We start from the raw sequence: 21,744 nt of genomic DNA, 5'->3' as shown, positions 1-21,744 counted from the left end.
ACGGGAAAGCTATTTATAACTGGCAGTTGGCAATTGTTGAAACTAGCTCAGGCTAATATATATATAAAATGAAACAAACTGTGTTTTTCAGCAGTAGGATGGTCAAATCAGAAAACCTTCAACTTTCTCTTGCCTAATGCAAAGCAGCTCTTTTCCTATTAATTTAAAAATATGACACCAGGGCCACCAATCCCCTTTGAGAGAATTTTCCACTTGCAGCAATGTGGCCAACTGCGGTGACATAAGGAGACCCACATCACTACTCTGATATTTTCTTGTCCGTCAGATTGACAAATCTTAAAAGTCATGCTTACTCACTCAAACTTAATTCAGAAAACTTTGATGCATTTTAGCACGTCTGTTAAAAATTTATCTCCCTGGGAGCAAAGATCTCCTGCTGCTTTGCCAGACGGAGTATAAGCAGTGAATTTTTACCCCAGACATAATTAGATTGACTCTTACTTTGGGGATACGTTAGGGTCCTTCTGCATCAAAGTAAGATCTGTGTGAGAAGTAGCAAAATTCCCCTTTCTGGGAAAATTAATTAAAGTGTGATTTGCAGTAGCTGTTAGGGACTGTAATGAGACAGGTCTGTTGAAAACCACTGTGCTCTTGGTAATGATCTTCTTTTTCCCAGCCCAGCCTTATTGCTGTATTATCCCAAAGCACCTCCTCTCATGGGCACACTCCACACGAAATGAGTTAGGGGTCTTAGCCCTCTTCTTAGCAGAGACTTCTCACGGAAACTTCCACCACCATCGGCAGCAATTAGCACTAATTGGTACCCTGGGCGGCAGTCGAACCGAAAGGTCAGTGATGGAGTGAGCAGGCAGAACAAATTACCCTTTTGCCTCTGGAAGTGAACTTATTGGTTCTGCGTGGAGCTGCTCTCTTCCTGCGGCCTCTGCTGAGCCTAGGAGGTGGATTAAGGAGGAATTTATTCTCTGCGGCTGTCAAACAGGAGTCGTGGGGAAGGCCAGTTCACTGAGTGGGCAAAACAAAGCTGCTGAGTTATGGCCGCCCAACAGCCATAAAAAGGTCTCCCCTCCTTCGCCCCACATTACCTCACCCCTTCCTATCTCCCCCTCTGGCCTTCAGTTTCTTCCTATAATATTATAAGTCCAATCTAAGCAAGTGCTTCACCAGCATTTCTCCCTTGCCACAGAGCCCACACTGTTTGGACTCATTAGTGCCCACCCGGCTCACTCGGTGGCTGGAAGGGATGTCGTCATCCCTCGTAGCTCCCCTCCTCTGTGTATTCACCCCACCTGCTTCACCAGAGATGTGGGGATGAGGTCGAAAAAAGTCAAACAAGACCTGGGCAGAACATTGTCTTTGCAGAATATTAATTCTACTGAGTGCCCTTGTGTTTGTCATTCTAGTATTTTTACCACAGCTCCTTTTCAGTCAGCAGTTTGAGAAATCCTTGAGAGAACTGTCAGGGAACAATTGACAATCCTTTCCTCTGCTACAAGTAGCCACCAGATGACTTGGCATCACTCACAAGGCAGCAGAAGGCAAAGGAACGTTGGCTTCCTGCCACCTTATAAAACTTGCTCCTCCCTTTCACTTAACTCAGATGCCAGCACTTTTCTGAAGGCTGAGCTGAGAGGAATAGAAAAGGGAGTGGGCATTGGATTAAACAAAATCACAAGAAATAAACTATAGAGTATCAGCACATAAGTCAATGCCCTTCTGCCTTCCTGAGAAGAACAGTAAGTTTGAAACTCCACAACAACTATTCAACGTCCTACCTTGCATTGCTTAGAAAATAATTCTTGTACCTTGGTTTTCAAGCACTCACTTGGAGAAGAGAACTGACAAATGGTTGACCCAGAAATAACTCAGCCTTGCAGACGTGCCCGAGCTCAGACGTTAGCTGAAGCCAAGAGGGACCTTTCAGGGCCATTTGGAACTAGATCAATAGGTCAACTGGCCCTGCCCTCAACTCACTCAAGTTTTTGTTGGAACTGAAGGATTCAGGAACAGAAACAAGCCCGGAAACAAAACTGCCAGAGGAAGCATTTAAGGAGAGATTTCTTCTGTTTAGTCTTCATTTCCCTTCCTAAAAGGAATCCAAGATGAAGTTAGTAGGGTATCTGGCCTGGCCATCTTTTTATTCTCAAGGACTGGCAAAACACCTGCCAACAGGAAATGTTCAGTACTGTGATACGAAGGAATGGATAAATAACTGGAGGGTCACATGAAGGTGTAAACTTTATAACAACTAATTCAGTTCATTCCATTCAAACTGATGCTCTTGGCTGAAGTCCAGAATTAAAGTGCCCGGAGCAAAATGAAAAATATGTAATGCTAGCTAGAGAGGTGACATTCTTTCATTTATGCAATCAACAAACATTTATTAATACTTCTGACATGTCAGACCCTGTGCTAGGCACTTGGGCACAAAGGTTAAAAGCATAGATTCTGCCTACATTTAGTTTAGTGGAGAAGGTAGAGATGGAAACAAACCATGACAGAGCGGTGTGAAAGGGCTAGCCGGGGCTGCCTCGGGAGAGGATACGAGGGGAGCGACTGGCTCTGTGGACTCTACAAGGGAGGGACATGGGAGCTGCTCTTTCTGGAGTGAGCAGGAAGCCAAGAAGGGAAAGAAAACCGTGTTCCAGGCTGAGTGAGCAGAAGAATAGCACGGACTGGACTGTGGGAGATTGCGGTGACCCCGGGGAAGAGTCCCGAGTGTCAGGTCCGTAAGGGACACAGACCAGGTAGGGACAAAGAAGGCAGAACAGGTGGAAAGAGAGGGAGTGGATGCCGGAGACTGGGAAGGCTTGCATAAGAAGTTCCACAAGGGCCTGTGTGCTGCCTAGAAACATCTGGACTTGAGCCTGTAGGGAACAAGGTACCACGGAAGAGTTAAGCACAGGGGGTCCTGCTCAGATCAGCCAGACAGCTATTCACCCAATCTGGTCAGCAAAGTAAGGTTCCTTCTGCTCCCTGGTCACTCCCTGAATGCCCTGGATGTGGTGAATGAATGAATATTTGCAGAAAGATTCTATTTTTTTAAAAAAAACAACATAGTGTGGGAAATAGAAGAAGATTCTTCTATTTCAATAGAAGAAGAAGAACATCAGGAAGACTATTTGATGACTATTTTAAAGACAATATTTAGGATGTAAAACTGATAAGCCTTGATTATTAAATGACCCCCAAGTCGAGAGACACACTTGAAGGTAACAGGCTGCTAGTGTGACAATGGAAGGGTTGAGATGCTTACGGGAAGACTAGAACCTCTCTCTGTTTTAACTCCAAAAAAGAGGCACTCAGCCCTCACATGGTCTCAAAATTTCCATCGCTATGTTCAACTGTTGTATGTTTAAAGGCATGAGCAAATGGCATGTTTCCTATCTGTGCCAGAAAGCAGCAAAAAAACCTTTAATCCAGATGAGCCTCACAGAGATCAAGGAAAGTATTTTCTTAAAATATTATAGTTTAGCAAAGCTATAGTTTGTGTCTTCTGTGCCTATGGTGTGTGAGAAGTCAAATGCACCATTTGGAGTTAGGATGAAAGTGCATTCCAATGATAAAGCTCCCTGTTCATTCACCCCTAACTTTGTGATTTTAAATGCAACCTCAATTTTATCTCACCTGTGAAGAGTGTGTGCATTAGTTTTCTTCTTTAAGTTAGAGCCCAAAACCTGTGCCATCCCTCAAGGTCCAGAAACAATGAACAATGATAAGGTGAACCACATTTCAGATGAACAGGAGACAGATAATGGCGGCGGCCTGTCTGGACCAGCACCTCTCCTGCCGCCTTGCAAGCACGGCCTCCTCTGCCCCTGGCCTTGGGGGATCCAGCCTATGCATTATTCATTTTGCCTTTGGCACCCAGAGCACACAGTTTCAAATATGTGGACAGATGGATGGACATAGCTATGCAAATAGTCTCTTCCCCATGCAAAATGTACCTGAAAAACACATTTTCCCAAACTACCCCTCAGGCATTTTAAATACTCAAAACTAGGTAAATGTTTCAGCTTACACTGAAGTTGGGAAGTACTCCACTATGCAGGAGTTTTACTCAATTCCAAAAGGAAAAGGTATTTTTAAAAGTTTACAAGCTCCTTAAGTGTGGTTTTGCACAATAAGCTATTTCATTCAGTTTTTAACCTGTATCAAAACTTCACAGTAAAATTATTACTACTTCCTCGCTGGCTCTAGCAAAAGGTTTATTTTATGTTCTTAATCTTCCTTTTCTTTCACAGTCCCAGGAAATTAAGGATAAAATGAGTTTTAACTATGTTTCTATTACAAATGTAACCACAGGGAAGACAGAACACATTTTAATAAGGTACTCAAAGTCATTACAATTCAACCGTGCTGTTCTCATGCAAAATCATATATTCTTGTCCTGTTTTCCAAATACATATTTACTGAGGAATGTATGTGTGAGGGTAAATCTCTGTTGGCAAAGAGGATCTTCATTTTTACTTTTGTTGACTTAAATTTGTAACTCAAGCAAATAATTACTAAACTTTTACTTATATTCACAGTGAAGAGCTTAATTTTTCTTATTGTATTTCTTGGTAACATCTATCGGGACAGCTAATCAAATCAACTATTCATAATCCGCTCTGCCTCTGCAAAGCCATACTCTTTCTCTTTGATGTGCTATCTAAAACACAGCAGCGATGACCTGGAGCATGAGCAGATTGAAGTCCCAGGAGAATTGTGCCTGGCATTTATATCTTGCTTTTACATTCCAAAGGAGCTTTTTCCAAAGCACTTTCTTACACAGACTGAAGAAAACAGAAATGAGATGTGCCAAAGTGAGCGGCCTGCAGAGCAACCCTCTAAGCAGAAGACCAAGACGCCATCTTCCTGCTCGCTTCTGCCTGGACAGGATTTGTTAGTGGCAAACAGTTTCCTCTCCCTGGGCTCTGCACGAAACACTTTAAGGATCTAACACCAGTGCAGCAGAAATCTTATTTATGTTTGCAGAAATCTCATTATGCGGCTGATTTCTGTTACCTGGTTGTATTGCTGATACCCTATTAAAATTCCAAATCAGCCTCATAATGTATTTCTTCAGCAAATAAAAACAAAGATTCTAACAGAACTCTTTATAAGTCAGTAACAAAGCTGGAAACCACCAAAATGATTCTTCACGAAAACCTGAAGAATTTATCTTTAAATTGCTACCAAAGGGAAGGAAAACAAAAAATGTGGAGGTCATTTGATGTAACAACAATCTCTATCCTAATAAAAAACAAAATGCCATGCATGCAGATACTGACCAAGACAAAGGAGAGAAGTTATGTCTATTAAAGTGTTTTCATCTAAGTGGTCATTTTCATTTGGTGATTCTTAGTGTTGTGAGAAAATTAAGTAAATTTAAGATTACATATCTGTATGGACCTAATTCTACAGAAGACTTGAAATAGTTTAAAACAAGGTAGTATGGTGAGATGAACTATCCAGAGAAATATCTATAGAAGGAATAAAAGTTAAAATATAAAAATGTATCCCCAATAATGTTGTGAGAGCTTATGTTCTGCTTCACAGCTACATTACCAACAGAAGTATGGTTGCCAGAGGGATCTGCAAAGAATGAGACCTCAAACACGTGCCCCTGGGGACACTAGCCAGGGCTTCTATTGCTCTGCAGGAGAGGCGGTCACTTCTGCGGCCCAGCAGGAGAATCAGAGCCCTACAGATGGGGACGGAGCACTGCCTGATTCATAGCAACAGTATCAAGGGCCCTGGACTAACCCTCTCCCGTTTTTCAAGATCACCCAAGCCTCTAGAATTCTTGAACAATCTAAAAAGTAGAGCCATAATAAGACTCATATTCTTCTGCCAACCCCAGAGACTAGAGAATATCAATTTGTTCTTAATTTTTCTTTCTAAGTGAGAAGTATATTTTTTACACCAATATTGGGCTTCATGTCTATTTCAATAGTACAATACAGATCTAGGGAATTCAATTCAAATAAAAAGCGGACATAAATCTGCTAACTCTAGTGGTCAATTTGGCTGTCTTTGGCTCTGTGCTAGTTTGAAATGTTGGATAAGTATGATTCCTTTTAAAATTTCTTTTAAAAAGGACAGTTCCAAAGCAGGTTTATTATTACTATGACTTAACTTAAGCTTTCTGAAAAAAAAAAAAAATTTTGAATGTGGCTTTCAAATTTCCTAAATCAATCTACACATATAGGAAAAATGCTTAATCTCAGAAATAAAGCTCATCTTCCTGTTTGACTTTCAGCTGGGAGCCAAGTCCAGGTGGGCACTTACAACTTCCCAGCCCCTCCCTCTTACCTATCACTCAACCCTTGGATAGGTTTGAGTAATTTCATCAGGCACCAAAAGGGAAACGTTGGACTCTGATCTTGCAAAGCAAATCATTCTTTGAATTTATAGAGGGTAGGAATTTCCACAGGAAATACCAAGTATCATACTCTCCCTGGGTGGACCCAGACATTACACCAAAGCATTCCAGCACCGCATTTCCTATGATCCAACTAAAGTCAGATGCCTTGAAGTTTCTGGTTCCTACCATTTCGCTGAAGTGCAGCCGCTGCCTGTGTTCCATTGCTAAAGCATTAAGTATACTTTATAAAGTATATAAAGGTCAATCTTGGACCACCTCTCCAGCACTGCCTCAAGTTCTGGACACCAAAATTGAAGAGGAGGTATGAGTGACTGGAGTATGTCCAAGGAATATAATCAAGATTCTCAAAGTAGTGTCAACTGAGAGACGATTGAAAAAGAACTGGAGATATTTAGCCTGAAAAGGACAGGCTATCTTGTACTCCTCTCACGGCAACTTTGTAGAAAAATTTGTTTTGTGTAGGAAGGGCTTATTTTTTTGCTGGGTATAAGAGGTAAGCAGATTTCAGCTCCATATAAGGAAGTACTTTCTCATAATTAGAATATACAACCCTGTCAGAGATTGGAATCCCCACCCTGAAAATTCCCATTCATCATCTGCTAGCAATACTTTGAAGATGATTTTCCACTAAATAAGAGGTTAGACTCCTAAACTCCAGCTTGAAATTCCAGGTTCCTAACAGTCTATATATTTGGTTAGTTCGTAACTTATTTTACTTTAAAAAAATTTCTGCATGAGAATTCTGAATCATTTCTGAGGCCGATAGTTTCTTCTAAAGCAGTTCGACAAGCCAAAAACACTTGATTTGATGGCAGTGCCCATTGCCTTACAGAGGGGATGGTAGATAAACCCGTGAAAGCATGGACTTCAGTGTGTGACTTAAGGTCAAATCCCTATTCCATTTACTGCCTATTGTGACCTGGTCAAATATCTTAACCTTACTAAGCTTTAATTTCCTCATCTGTAAAATGGGACAATACTATTTAGTTACAAGGTTGTTGTAAGGATTAAATTGGATAATCAATATAAAGAGCTTAACAAAGTCCTGGGCTCAAAGAAATCCCTCTGGTATTATCAGACAACTCATATGCCCTTCAGTGACCCTGTAACCTGGGCACTGCACCTCTGGAGGCTCCCCACATGCATCCCGGATGTCCACATATAGTGGAGGGGCATGCGGAAGGCAAAGGACAACAAGGTTTTGTGTGCATCACCCACATATAAATAAATACATCTGAACACACACACTCTTAACTTTTTATTTTAAGATAATTGTGGATTTACATGCAGTTGTAAGAAATAATACAGATTCGTGCCATATACTCTTTACACATTACATATCTTTGCATGGAATGTTGTTTTCCTATAATGTTAGGCTTTGTTGTTAGGTTTTTGTTTCTCTATCCAACTTACTGACACTGAGAGTGGAAATGTAAGCACTGCTGCCGGCGTCGAGGACCTGGGAGAGCGCCTGCCCTGGGAACCTGTGCAGTTACCCTGGGCTTTTCCCCTTAGCCTCGCCCATCTCCCTGCTGCCTCTTCCTTCCTGGATAGCTACTGCCCTCTGCTTGGGGAAAAGCAGAGCCACTGTTCAGGAGGCCAAAGTTCTTGGGTTCTTGGAAAATGGTGGTACTGTGGCTCACTGAGCAAAGGATGTAGTTTGTGTTTAACACGGCAATACTCCAATTCCTATTGATTAGATCAATTAATATTCCAGTGCTGAGATGAGGTAGGATGTTTTCTTTCCTCCAAAAACAATTAATTAATCTGTATGGTCTAAACTCCAGGGAAATTTATCCTAGGACATGTTGGAGGTTGGTTTCAATACAATTGGACGCTTTCATGTGGAAAATTCTCTATTTAGCAATTACATGCAATGAGAAAACTTGGAATTCACAGTGATTCGGTAACTCACAAGCCATGAGGAGTGCAGTAAAAGCCAAAGTGGGACAACCTGGCCATGATTAGTCATATACACCAGACCAATACTTCCCTCAACACAGTTAATCAACACAATCTGTGGGGAGCTTTAAAAAATACAGATCTGCACCAAAATGCACTCACCCGAACCCCTGAGGGCTCTAATCCAGTGGGCTGAGGCAAGGCCAGGGAAACAGCATTTGTATAAAGCTTCACAGGGGTCCTGATTGATGGCCAAGGTTCAGAACTGCTCTGAGCCAGCATTTTTCGACATGATGAGTTTGTACTCATGTTCGGGAAGAGAAAACGAACACTTCCCTCCACCTCCACTCCCAGAATCTTCTAGTTGCTTTTACTTTTAAATTATCTTTTACAATGATGATGATGAATTTCAGTTTTTCAAATGACTTCATGGAGATCATCTAGACAGAGGTATTAGTGTGCCAATTTCATGGAAAAGTGTGACTCAAATTCATCACAAATTTGAAAAGACAAAAATATTATACCCCACCATCAGAATAATTCACATGTGGTGAAAAAAAAAAATCTCACCAATTTTCTAGCTTACCTGGCAGGTAGTGAAGGTAGGTGACAGACAGGGTGCTTGCCCAGACACACTTCCACAGTGAAGAAATCAAAAACTCTCCTGAGCTGACCTTCCCCACCCCCAGCCCAAGCTGACAAACTCCTTTGCACCACCACAAACCCTACCCAAAATGCTATCACAATTTGCATATATCAGAACTTTCCCTCCAAAGACAATGTAAGGGTTGGGAGTCAAGTCTTTCATACTACGAGCATCAACACATTTTAATTAAGAGCCTGTCTGAAAATGGAGCTATTACATGCCATAGCAATAAAATTAAACATTGTCACTGTCTGTTCTTTAATAGCTTAGAAGCATTTTACATTCAGAGTCCTCAAGCTAGAATATCAAGAAACATCCCTTTAGTCTTTGACATGAAATAATCTCTGTACGGTTTTTCTCACCCCCTCTTCACCTCATAGCCTATTTATAACCATCCTTAAACTGTTATACTCAAAATGAACACAAATGGAGCATAAACATAAAAGTATATTAAGTGCAAGCAAAAAGGTTAGTCTTTATCATGCAAAGTTGAGCAAAGCTGTCTTCCCAACAACTGAAAAGGATGGAGCCTATAATAATTCACCTGGGCAGTTCACAGGTCTCCTGGGGAGAGGGTCTGCTCCAGGAAGAGAGTGGTTTTTAAGATGTGAACCATCAGTTACAGAAGGCAATGAATAGAGGATACAGTAGTGGAATCAGATTGAGGCATCTCCCTTATGTGCCAGAAGACCCTACTCTCAAACGATTAACACTGAAGGTTGGAGTGTAATGTATGACCACAGTGGTTCTCAAAGTGGGGTCCCCAGAGCTGAATACATGTTAGAAATGCAAGTTTTTCAGGCCTCATTTCAGATCTACTCAATCAGAAGCTCCAGGTTTGGGGCACAGCTCATGTTGAACAACTCTTCAGGCAATTCTGATGCACGCCCACGTTTGAGAACCACTGTATTATTATAAGAAATCAAAATCTGACAAGTCTGGCCACATTTTCTCTCCTCAGGCCATATCTACTATATCGTCTCTTTTATCTCTCTCTCCACTCCCTTACACGCCTCTCCTTGCCCCTCCCCTGCCACACACACACACACACACACACACACACACACACACACAGCCCAATGAACACTTGTATAGCAGTCAAAGAACTGGACACCAGTCTTCACTTCTCCTTTTCTCAGAGAGTTTATTTCATAATGTGTGCACAGGGTTGAAGCAAGGGGTGGAATTTAAACAATCCCTAATTAAGGAGAATGGCACCTCCTATTTATCACATTATACTGTTGTGTATTTACCCCTTACCGCTTTTGATGCATTTGCATATAATCTTTCATAATTCAATTCATTTGTTTAAACCATTTCTTTTATTTTTGCTTATTTATTCAGAAGAGAAAGTTCATTTAGTAGATTACTGGGGCCTCCCAGTGGCAATGTTAGGCAATTTCAGACTCAGATTTTATTCCAGGAGCTTTAGCTAAATGGTAACCAAATCCTTAGCTTTTACTTTGTCGGTAGAAGTATAAGATGAAATCAGAGCAAGCTTTTCATCTGAGGCGGATTATATGTATTGGCATCCGAGCTGAAATTTCCTCAGATGTTGGCTTCAACTTCTTGCATTTGCTAGACTTCATATTCAGTCACGTGCTCAGCAGACACGTCAGTCAGCAGGCTACGGCTTCTGCTGGTCAATGTACACATCAACCAGGAATATATATACGGTAAAGAGACTATCAGAGAGACACTTATCCTCCCTTTAAAGTTGTGACTGCCTTCCCAGGGCAGCCATGTCACCAGAAGTTTTAGATACGTGGTTTTCCTTCCTCTTGATTCTGGAACAGTCCGTGACTACTCTGGCTTACATAGCTCTCCAGTGGCAAGGGGCAGGGAGCCCTGAGCTTCTCCCCCAGATAACAGCCTCTGACAGCCTGCCCTCCTCTGACATTATGGAAGCACACACTGAGCTGCATCGGCTTTCCCTCAAACATCCTGCCACCTGTCGAGGTCTTCAGCCAGGCTTTGGGGCTTATTCTGCGACATCGACCTCCCAGAATCGAGGGGACTGTCATCCGATGAACCTCAGGCTAATGGACGCCAAGGGCTGTTTCCACTGAGACAAGCACTTTGCGGTGCAGATACTGGTGGTGTCCAGTCCGCCCCTCAGACTCTTCGCCCTCTTCTCTGGCTTCAGAGGCTGCGCTGCCTGGGTCAGTGTCGCCCTCACCGTGACAGACCACAGGGAGGTGGACTCTGGGAAGCGGTGTGCTCCGGTCACCCAGGGGCTTAACTGCGCGCTGATGCCTCCTGGTAGCGGGTTAAAGTTCGACCCCAGCCCCTTGCCTGTTCTGCTGAAGAGCCGTCTGAGGGCGCGCCCCGCCTCCTTCACTTCCTTCTGCCAAAGCCACCCTTCAAAAGAGAAATAGCCGCTTCCACTCCAGGACCCCCCTTTATATAAGAAGGTCCTTTTTTTACCCCCAAGCTGGCTGTTTTAAGGTCACTATATATCTTTAAAGTTACCGATCTTTGTCCAATATTCCATGCAAGGAAAGTTTTATTTAAGTATTTGCTGGGTATCTACATACATTTTTAAAAAATCATACTCTTCCTCATATATTATGAAAAGTTCATCTCTTTCAAGCACATCTCAGTGGTATCCCACTAGAGCCAATTTGTGCTCTGGAGACAGTTAAGTCACTAAATGTGATCGCTACAGATTAGCTACAATGAAATTCAAATGCAGGATTTTCTTGCAGGGCTCAGCATGCAAAATGGACATGAGGCGGATATCCCAGAAATGAACACCAGCTTCGGACACCACAGGGATGGCAGCCCCCCCCATCCCAACCACAGACGTGTGTGACCTTGGAGAAGCTGCTTTCCCTCACCGAGCCTCAGTTTCTTCATATGTAAATTGGGCCAATACCGCTAGGGTATTAGCGGCATTTGGTGAGAGTGATACGTGAAACATCTAAAGCAGAGCCAACAGTAGCGAGTATTCCATAAATGGAGTTATTTCTGCAGGGGTTAATAGGAGCAACAACTTTTCCTGCGAGTCGTTCAGTCGGGTCACTCTCGGACATGCTGTTCCTTCTGTCCAGAATGGAACCCCCACTCTGTGTCTCCTGTGCCCAGCCACAGGTTACTCCTCCAGGAAGCCCTCAGTGACTCCCTGGTTGTGGAGCATGCTCTGTCCTGTCGGGACACCTAACTGCTTTGGAAATGTGCCTCTTCCCCTGCTGTGCATTGACTTGCCTACTTCTCCCCATTCACACTGAACTTTAAGTCCCCAGTACTGGCCCGTCTACCTTGGTCACTGCGTGTCCACAGGCCCTGCGTGGCATATGGTGGGTTTTCAATAAATAAATACTGAATGAATGAATGAATGGATGAATGAATGAATGAATGAATGCCACTAGATGGCTTCCTACTGAAGTAAAAATAAAATCTAAGGAAACTAAAATGTAGTTGTGCTAGTTATTTTGTGTCATTATAATTGCCTTTAAGCCTCCTTGAATTTCCCTCAAGCAAACATGAAATCTGTTGCTAAGAACTCTAGCACTTTGCTCCCTCACCCCAAGAAAGCTGCACAGTCTTATTACACATTTATTATAATTGTATCATTAATAACTAATTATAATTGTATAATTATTCAATTCCTCTTTTTAATACACAATTATTTAAATGTGTTATTACCATGTTTGACACCCTTCTCGTTCTTAAAATGACTACCTGCTAATCACAAAGATCCTAAGGAAGAAGGGAATCCTTGGCTAGAAGTGTTAATAATTTACTAGTTGCAAACTGTACTTTTACCTCTGAACACCAGGTGGGCAGAAAACATTACTCATGTTTTTTAATCTCAGGATTTCTTACATTTTTATGGCCTGTTCTTTAGGCTTATTTATGACGGTTTGTGACAAAGAGACAACCTTTGCCATCGTGATTTATACTCTTCCAACAAAGGAAACACAGGAAGAGATAAGAAACCCAAATTAAATCATGACACTAAAAAAATCCAGGGAAGGTAAGGGGCTGACTCATAATTTAAAATTAAAACAAAGAGTATAGACTGTGGACACTGAAAACATGAAAATTTTCAAAACCTAACTGCAAAATCTAGCATTTACCAAACGAGTAATTTTCAGAAACCTTGCGTCCTGCCATTTGTGACATTATGAAATAATGCCCAACTACTGAAATATTTTTAATGGCTTATTTTAATCTTATTCAGCATGGGCTTTACAATATTTTTTGTTATGGTAAAATGTTAGCGGTTGGCAGGAGATATCCAATACTTCTCAGTTTTTTTTTCTATTAAGGCCATTTATCACAAAATTGACCTAGACATCTGTTTTCATTTTTAACGCTTTTAAATTCCTCGATGTGTGAGTGCCAGTTCTGAAATTTGACTGGATTTCAAGGAAAGACAATTGCCTTAGAAACAAAGAAATTGAAGAAATGGAGAGGAAAAACTCTTGCCTGTGAGTTTCCCCAATAAAAGAACTGTTCCTAATAGAGGCCAAAGGTGAGTTCAATAGAATGGTGTGTGCCCAGCAACCTCCACACCGCACAGCTATGCACAACCTGGGAAAACATGAATGTCCTGCGCAGGAGCTCTTAGTACAAGGAGTTAATAGGACCACAGAGCTGATGGATGCTGCCTTAGGCCACCTAAGACAGCTGTACACCACACAGTTATACAGAACACTGTCTTTGATTTTGTATGGAACTTGGAAGCAGAGCAAATACTGAAATCAGGCGTGCAGGTAAATATTATAGACTTAATTTTACATCACAAACTAAAAAATGCCAAAACCTAGATGTGGAAATTACTTGTGAACCATTTCCAGGCTTTACAAAGAAGACATAAAGAATTAGGTCCATACAGAAATAAACTCACAAATGTCTTTGGTTTTTAGATTTTGTTTTTCCCGTATCTCCCTATAGTTTTTGAAAGTATTTACTTGCTCTGTTCCTGGTATTTCTTACTGTTGCCTTATAATTTAGTGGGAAGCTATGCACATATATGATAATTTTTTACTTCCTCCGCATGCAGATATCCATGAAAACTAAGTTAAACAGAGTCAAAAGAAGAAGCACAGTATATTAATTTCTTCTATTCTTATCAAAAAGCTTACTTCTCTGATCCACTTAAGGTTGACTTTATTTTATTTCTAGAATCCAAGGTCCCCAGCTTGGTTTCAGAATTAGTACATGGAAATCTTTTCTTGTATCAAAATCCTACCCCATGGACATGTTTTACTTCCAAAGGATATTCGGAAATTATTTATCTGCTCACATGCCAATGGTACTGCTTAAAACAAGCTGGGCCGCGGTCTCTGTCCACAGGGTTGGGCATTCAGACACAACACCAAACTCCTGGAATCCAAGGATTTAGAGGGGAAAAAAAAGGAACATTCCATTCTGTCATGTTTCCTCATCTTTTTTTCTTCCACAATAAGGAGTTTACATTATTGGCTCCAAATCTGCTAATAAGTTATCAATGCCATGATTCTTTATCCAAAAAAGAGAGCAAAATATAAATATGGAACAAAAATCAATTTTTAAAAATATCCTTAGGTAAAATTGGTACAAATGAAATAGAATATATCAGTAAATGCTAGGACAGATTTTAGTACAGGACTTAGTTTCCTAAAGTTGATAATATCTGAGGCACAAAAACTTTCATGGTTACATGTATATAACATGTAAGCTCTCATGATTATACTAATGTAACATATAAACCCTTATGGTTACATGTACATAACATACAAGTTTTAAGCTGCAAGTATTACCAGCAAGGTGGTATGTCTACTGTGAAGCAATAACTATTCTGTGATAAACTCTATTATAAGGCTTTAACAGTCAGAGTGTTCAATTAGAAACCTGGAAAGTTACCACAAGAATTGGATTGAGGTTTACAGTAGCATAGTTTAACTTGCCCAAAAAGGATAAAAGGGGAGTATGGGCAAAATTCACCATAAACTCAGTTGGATTAAAGTTAACAAATCAATTTCTAACCATAAAAAAAAAATTGTAAGATAGAAAAAGCCTATTCAAATTATATCTTTTAAAATTAAATTATTGTAAAGTTAAATCTAGACAAGTGTGGAGGAACTACAATGAAAAGATAAAAGCAGACATCTCACCAAACGGAGTGGGAGGGAGAGCCCAGCGCTTGGGGGTGAGGGTGCTGCACACAGGGTCAGACAGTGGGCACCGCAGGGCGTCCGACAGACTGACACTCAGAGAGAGGCTCTGTTAGGAGCCACATGGGTGGCTTGGTCCTCACACAGTCTCTGAAAGGACACTTTATCTATTCTACCTAAAAATAGCTTAAGAGGTGACATTCAAACATTTCTTAGCAGAGGAGCCATTTTTTCCCTCGTTACCCCAAGATTCCTGCTGCCACACCGAAGACATTCCTAGAAGCCTGAGGCAGCTTTGAGGAGACTCAGAACTGCTGACCAGTTCAAAAATCACTAGGGTAGCAAATTCATATCTTTCGGAGTCAACAGATCCTAATATAACTCCTGGCAGGGGGACAGAACCTCTAAAAAAGTCTCAGCTACACGAGCCTCTGGGCCCCGTCCCTTTCATTCCATCTGCTCCTCCGCTCCCTGAATGAGCTTCACCAGCCACCCCTAAGCCGATGACTCTAACTTCACGCCCAGTAGCTCGGGTCGAACGCTAGTCAGCCTAGTCTCCTGTCCTTCCTCACTCCTTTCAACATGGCGGGGAATCCGTTGGCTCTCACTTCCGAGCACATCTAGAAACGACCCCTTCTCACCACCTCCAGGCACGTTCCCTGCCACCCACTCTTGCCTGGGTGGCTGCCCCAACTGTCCCTTTGCCTCTTCACAGAATTCTCAGGACAGCAGCCAAAGTGGTCCTTACGTGAGCGGTACTCCTCTCCTCCACTCCAATCCACCCGGCGGTCCTCCACGGCACCAGGGGAGAAGCCCAAGTTCTCCCGACGGCCTTGCGGTGGTGGTGCCCACTGCGACGTGCTGCCCGGATCCCCTGCACAATGACGACCACCCTGCTGGGGAACTGCCCCTGGCAGACGGCCTCGGCTGTCAACACCTTCAGAGATTGTCTCAGCCAAAGAGGGTCACCTCACCAAGGTCACAGAGCTTTCCTGGGTAGCCCACGTCTAGTGACTGAGTGACACGGGGCTATCAAGGCCCAGACATCTCACCCCACCCCAGGAGGACTCCGAAAGGCCATTCTAGCTCCAGTGCCCCACGTGGGGTCAGCTGAGGCTCTGGCTGGGCCTGCCTTGCAGCTTGACCTCTGCTTCTGGCCTATTCCTTCCCCTCCTTTCTGCAGGTCTTGACCCACAACGGCACTCCCTAATAAACGACCCACACACTGGATTCCACCACAGAGCCTGCTTCCGGAGAACCCCAGTACGGCCAAGGTCGGACCTGATCTACGGCTACAGCCTTTCTAACTCCGTGTCCTGCAAGCCGCCCGCTCACCCTGCTCCAAGAGCCTCTGACGCTCCTCCCTGAGGACCGGCGGGCTCCTGCCTGAAGGCCCTGGCCGGCTGCCCCTCCTGCCTGCACCGCACTTCCCCAGACATCTGCTCCTTCCCTCACTTCCCTCCAGCTTGGCTTAAATGCCACCTTCGCAACAAGCCTGCCCTAACCACCCAATTTAGAAAAAGATTTAAAGAGAAGCAGTTATCATCTTCTCATAATGTATTTGCTTACCCTTCTGGGTCCTGAACTCATTTTGAAGAAAGGACTTCACTCATTTACGAAAGCATTTGAGAACTACTGCTGTACATACCTAAAGGCAGTGCGATGGTAAAGAACACAAGCTCTGGACTCAAACAGCCTGGGCTGGAGTGCCCCGTGCTGCCCCCCTGCACCTGGGACCCCTCACTCTCAGCCTCAGTCCTTGTCTGGAAGTGGGGACAATGTGTTATCTAGACGTCTCAGAATGGCTGTGACGATTGAATGAGTGTCTGTAATAACAGGTAAAAACTGGGAAGAGCTGTGCCCACACTGGGAATTCCTGAGAGCCAGTCCTCTACGAACACACACACCAAAAAATCTGCCAGGTGTACATTTGTGTCCTGTCTTCCAGGTCAGGGCCCTAGGAAATAACCTTTTCAGCTCTTCTCACCCTGAGTGTACTAGAACTTCCAGCAAAGCAGAAAGGGCTGGGCTTCCGAGAGCAAGTGCCACCAGAGGGCGCAGTGACAGCCTGAGGAGCATTAGTGGGGACATGAAGAGTAGTTACCAACTGATAAGGTCTCCCTGCCTGTGGCAAAATCCTAATTTTTTGCTCTCCTTGCACTGATTTTAATTATTTCAGACTTCATTCTAATCTCTAAGGTCCATGCGAAAAAAATAAAGTAGGATTTCAAATATCTAGCTCTATGTGTTCATCAGAAGTACTTTAAACTTTAAAACCAACCATATGTCTGGTTTGAGATTAGGGGCCTAAACCTCTCTGCATGTTTTCTCAACACAAAGATTTTATATTTATTTCTGTTTCTGTGATATAAAATAACTGTACTGGCTTAAAAATAAAACAATAACTCCTCTAAAATCTGAACTGTCTTTATGCTTGCTTCCATTCATTTTTCATTTCCTAGAGTAAAATGTCCTTGCTCATAACCTCATCCACAAGCTTGATGGATGCCAGAGGCTGTGCCGGAGGGCCACCCTGCCAAGGAGAGACGACAGACCACCTCGAAGCTGGCATTAATAAAAGCCACAATAAGCTAGCATTACCATTAATTATGCATCTAGCCTTTCAGATTTCTTTGCAGATCCCACTATAGTCCATTTATTTCCAAAGAGAATCATTTAAGATTATGTTTAAAACAAGAAGAATGTTCATGTTAGGGGTATAATTACTAAAAACCATAATTCTACAATAATACATTAAAATAACAATAAATGCACCACTTATTAAAATGATAGTAATAGGTGGGATAAGGAAAGCAGACATTGTCCTAACCAATGACCACACAGTATGGCTTTGCCACGCCCCAGACCCATTTGCTATATCTAGGAAAATTCCTGTCTAGGGTGAGGCGTGTGTGTGTGTGTGTGTGTGTGTGTGTGTGTGTGTGTGTAAGTGTTCCCTTGGGAAAGTCAGTCTCCATCAGATAATCCAGGGTCACCTTTAAGGTCTTTTAGATTTACTAATCTAATAGAAATTGTCTTCACTTCCCAGGTCCTCCCTTGAAGGTATCATATACTCCTCTGATTTTTCTTCATAGCTTTATACAACTTAATACTCAGGCTAGGGAAACTGGAAATCTCCTCCAGGTCAAATAACTCCTTAAATCTATCTACAAATTTATTTTCTTTCTCCAACCTGAATTTCATGACCCAGAGGATAATGGTGGTTTCTTTGCACAGATGGTCAAAGGTAATGAGGAGTTCTTCTAGAAAAGGATGAGCATAGACCACATCGGCTGCCAGGATATAGTCAAAATTGGTGGAAGACCTGGGGAAGTTCTTGTCTAAAGCTATGCCCCAGGAGAGTTCTTTAACCTCAGGTAAATGTTTACATTTCGTTTTGGTATTTCGTGAAATATTATATTGCAGGTTTCCAAGTAATTCAGGTAAGTCTGTGGCAGTGACATGAGCACCTATGAAACAAAGGACAGAGGAAAAGTAAACCCCGTGGGATAAGATAAAGCCATCAGGTTTCAAGCCAACAAGCATTTGCAGTTTTGCACAATTGCTCACACCAGAAACAAGGCTGATTAGTACTCACAGAGGGAAATCCCTTTCAAAATGCATGCTATGACAGCTGTATGCCTCCCCTTAGAAAAAAAAAATTAATTACCATGGTACTTTTGCACTGTTGCATTTTTCTCTTCTCCTGGCTTTTGGTTGTTTTATTATTATTGCTGTTGTTATTTTCTATTTCTCTCCTACATGCTAAGGGATAAGCAAGAAAAGGGAAATTCAAAATATTTGGAACCCTAACTGGTACAACCAGAAGTCATTGTTAAAAGATGAAACAAGTTGTTTAAAAGAATTCTGACCCCCAGTCATGTGAGACAGAATGAGTATGTAACACTGGGCATCCTACCTCTGAACACATGCTCAAGTGGGAGAAGTGGAGGGAGGGAAGATGACTTCTCAATGGTATTCCACTGAAAGTACCATGACATCCATGCTTATGCCCAAGTTTTCAGCTTAACCCCATTATAAGGGTGAATCTTTCCATCAAAAGATGTTTAAAATCAACCTTAGTGCTCAAATAGCCAAAGACCACAGAGGCAGGATACAATGCTTGCATGAATAAGATATAAACAATTTCTGAATTAAAAGTGAACAGTGGTGGACATTTTCAGGAAGAAATCGGAAGAGGCAAAATTGTAGAAACCAATAACCAATAAAACGGGCCCTTACAGTGAACTTTGAGAAGTAGCAGAGCCTGAAAACAATGTGGAAATGAATCTACTGTTGGCCAGTTGCACATCACCAGACAAGGACCAGACACGGGTAAGGAATGCGAAAGCAGACTGGAAGCCTAGTGCAGCCCAGACCAGGTTAGAGCCCCTTCTTCAGCCACGATGGCAAGCTCCTCTGGCCACTGACTGTATTTCATGGAGAATATTAAAATGGGAGGGAAAAACGCATATCATTGGTAGAATCACAGAAATATGAATCTTCACTTTGTAATGTGGGCGGGTCTATCATTTTCAACAAATTTTTTAAAATCCAAAGAGAAGGACCAGTCTTCTACCCATAATAAATATATGAATAGTGAATAGCAAATATAAACTGACTATTCAGATCTTTGTGTCTAGAAAGGCAAACACCACCATTTTAAAATACTGACTAAAAAAGCTTCCATCTTTTGACATTTGTGTGAAATTATACAAGCCAACTGAAAGGATCAATTCTTTATAACTCAATTAGTGACTTCCCAAAACACAAATTCTGCTCCTAGATTAGGAAACCTTCAGATGTGAACCCAACAGTTCCTCTGACTGCCCACATTAAATGGAATGGTGACTTTGGAAAGTAGTATCAGGACAGAGCAATTTAAAAATAAATATTTGGGGAAAGTCTTCAAGGGTCCTACATTTCCCCCACATCTAGAAAGTTGTAAATCACTACATCTTGAATTCCTCTCAAGATTTCAGAGTGGCAGGTGTGCACTTCTGAAGATCAAGGAAATCAAGACAATTTGGGTAGTGCACATCAGAGAAGGCTGCTAAATTAAGGCAGTGAAATCAATAACAACAAAAAGACGGAACTGAAGCAGGCTCCGGCATACAGAGACCTTCACACATTTAGTTGGAAGAGAAGATGCTGGTGAGAGAACAAGGGATTGCAAATGAAGAACAGAAATGAACTGAGAAAATAAATGCAGGGGCAAGCACCTAAAACAAGAAGCAGACATGATTTCTAACATGCCTTTTCTATTTCAACACATGCTTTTTCACAAAAGCATAGGACTTCAAAAACCCAAAAGCAATATATAGCTACACGGGAAAGTTGGAATATGGATAAATTTAAATAAAGAACTTCAGAGTCAGCAGCAATAGATTCTGCCTATGCCTAATTTTTCACACATCTCCTTGAGCAGCCAGGAGGCTTATGTGCAGCCCCAGATTAGAGTACACTTGTGACTTAGCCTTTCAGAAGAATTAATACAACTTCGCAGAAAATTCCAAAAGAAACAAATAAGGTGATTTCAAAATTGGTAGAGTTTCTTAATGAAGCCTGTTCAAACTACAAAAGAGCTAAAAATAGGCCTAGGTCTTAGTAAATTGGATAGTAAAAGCAACCAATGATATTTGATCATTAAATACTTTGATCCCAGTTAACAAAAAGTACCTACTTACCAAGTAAACTTGCCACGATGGAGACTAGCCCTGTTCCAGCTCCAATTTCAATCACATTTTTGTCAACCATATTATACTGCTTTACACTTGTTTCCAGAAAGTAGCATAGAACAAGGGCCTATGAAAGTTTTAAAAAAGAAGAAAGCTGTGTTTGGCAAGTAATAATAGAAAGTAAAATTAAACTCTATTAGGTAACTGTCCCACTGATGCCATGATATGTATGTAAATGAGTTTTGAATTAACAACAGAGGGACATCCTCTAACAGGTTTAACATATAGGCTAGAAGAAGTCCTTAGGGATTGTTGGGGAGAAAATAGAACTAAATATATGGAATTCACTCACTTATATTTGATTATGTTTAAAGAAATCAAATTCTAATAATACTAATCATTTCAAAGAAGTATGTGGGCTGGGGGTATGTGGGGCGGGGGGTCTGCACCTTTCATGGGACGATTGGTAAAGGACTGGTGGCCTATCAGAATAGTCTGTGTGTTGAGACTGATACAGATTTCATTATAATTCCTTAATTCAAATGGACCCGGTTAAATGGGAAATGAAAATATTTACTACTCTAAACTCCTATGATCACAAAAAACCAAAGGTGTAAATAACACTCCTTATTGATCCTACAAGTCAGAAATAGAACTAACGGGTGGAACCATTTCCCCAAATTGGTGAGTTCTAAATTTTAATGTTGTCTGAGGTCACAAAATAGAACTATGGAACCCATTTTCTTCTTACAAAGTAAGGAACAAAAAATGAAAATAACGGGGATGTAGCAAGTATTGTATGAAGTGGTACCGATGGCCACACCACAGCACCGTAACAGTCCACGGCTTCCGAGATCCGGATCTCGTGACCGACGAAACGAAATTCCTCCCAGGAGGTGGTCGTCACTGAAGCTGGGACGAAACGCCTGGCCGTGATCTCTGCAACCACTTTCTCGTCATCACTGTCTTGGGTGTTCTCTGAGAGGATAAGAAAGAGGCAGTGGTAGTGGTTTACTAGTAAAACCATGAAGAGAAGAACCTGATGAAAATGCAGCATTTCTT

General features: G+C 41.9%; 1 protein-coding gene across 3 annotated transcripts in view; it reads right to left on the bottom strand.

Moving 5' to 3' along the window:
• LOC118916634 (protein-lysine methyltransferase METTL21E) overlaps positions 1 to 21,744 on the bottom strand; it is a 54,322-nt gene that overhangs the window by 16,633 nt on the left and 15,945 nt on the right. Inside the window, exons 3-5 of one of the 3 annotated variants that reach the window (XM_057494448.1) lie at positions 21,494 to 21,660; positions 20,692 to 20,809; positions 9,980 to 11,261 (exon numbers count right to left, since the gene is read on the bottom strand). In XM_057494448.1, the coding sequence (XP_057350431.1) occupies positions 10,921 to 11,261; positions 20,692 to 20,809; positions 21,494 to 21,660 (626 nt within the window). In that variant the 3' untranslated portion in view covers positions 9,980 to 10,920. Of the gene's footprint in view, positions 1 to 9,979; positions 11,262 to 12,445; positions 18,475 to 20,691; positions 20,810 to 21,493; positions 21,661 to 21,744 lie in introns of those variants that run through there. The other 2 variants (XM_036893737.2, XM_057494449.1) reach the window with 2 other exon arrangements.

The sequence above is a fragment of the Manis pentadactyla genome, chromosome 17 (genome assembly GCF_030020395.1).
Source record: "Manis pentadactyla isolate mManPen7 chromosome 17, mManPen7.hap1, whole genome shotgun sequence".
Lineage (NCBI taxonomy): Eukaryota > Metazoa > Chordata > Mammalia > Pholidota > Manidae > Manis > Manis pentadactyla.
This window is presented reverse-complemented; position numbering and strand designations above follow the sequence as displayed.